At 52.8% G+C, this 909-nt stretch overlaps 1 protein-coding gene across 2 annotated transcripts in view; it reads right to left on the bottom strand.

Moving 5' to 3' along the window:
• The window catches only part of MMD2 (monocyte to macrophage differentiation-associated 2), a 60,109-nt gene that overhangs the window by 21,790 nt on the left and 37,410 nt on the right, over positions 1-909 (bottom strand). The window contains exon 1 of one of the 2 annotated variants that reach the window (XM_011970764.1): positions 266-345. The exons of the other annotated variant lie outside the window; for it this stretch is intronic. Within the exon in view, the coding sequence (XP_011826154.1) occupies positions 266-343 (78 nt within the window). The 5' untranslated portion in view covers positions 344-345. Of the gene's footprint in view, positions 1-265; positions 346-909 lie in introns of those variants that run through there. 2 annotated transcript variants of the gene reach the window in all.

The following is a 909-nucleotide window of genomic DNA, read 5'->3' on the forward strand; positions in this document are numbered from 1 at the left end:
CCAAAGTACTGGGATTACAGGCGTGAGCCACCATGCCCGGCCCCATCAGAGGTTCTTAGAGCAAGACAGAGGCACGCCCAGCACTGCAGCCCAATTTACCCCACTGGCCTTCCCTCGAGACGCACTCACTCTTCTGAGGGCCTGAGGGCCACAGAAGACGCGAGGAATGGGCCACTTGGGACATACGTGAAGGAGTTGCCTTCCCCCACCCCCCTCCCTGGAAGTGTCCCCATCTCAGCCCTGAACCCCCCAAAAGCCAACTCACAGCATGGGTGGCACAGTTGGCCGCATGTTCATACTCTGTGGGCTGGTACCTCTTGTGGGCAGGGACTCGGTGGTTCATGAACCTGGAAGGAGAGGGAGAGTTCCAGAGGGAGAATTCCAGGAAGCTCTGCTGGGGAAGAGGTGCCATCCGAATTCCCAGGAAGCCTGAAGACCTCACTTCCTACCGGTAGGAAAAGAAGAGCGCTCCTCCATTTTCCTATCCCCCCTCCTCTTCCCTTCCCTCCCTCACTCTTTCTGATCATTAAATGGTTTTGGGTTACCCAATATTTTGTGCCTAATCCCCAGTGTGGTGTTTGTTACAAAATTTTGCTAAATGCTAAATGTGGCATTCTCTTCGTTTACTTTTTTTTGAGACAGAGTCTCACTTTGTCAAAAGACTGGAGTGTAGTAGCGTGATCTCGGCTCACTGCAACCTCTGCCTCCCGAGATCAAGCAATTCTCTTGCCTCAGCTTCCTGAGTAGCTGGGTGTGTGCACCAAGCCTGGATAATTCTTGTATTTTTAGTAGAGATGGGGTTTCACCATGTTGGCTGGTCTCGAACTCCTGACCTCAGGTGATTCGCCCACCTCAGCTTCCCAACGTGCTGGGATTACAGGTGTGAGCCATCATGCCTGGCCTTTTTTT

The sequence above is a fragment of the Mandrillus leucophaeus genome, unplaced genomic scaffold, assembly GCF_000951045.1.
Source record: "Mandrillus leucophaeus isolate KB7577 unplaced genomic scaffold, Mleu.le_1.0 Scaffold97, whole genome shotgun sequence".
Taxonomy (NCBI): Eukaryota; Metazoa; Chordata; class Mammalia; order Primates; family Cercopithecidae; genus Mandrillus; species Mandrillus leucophaeus.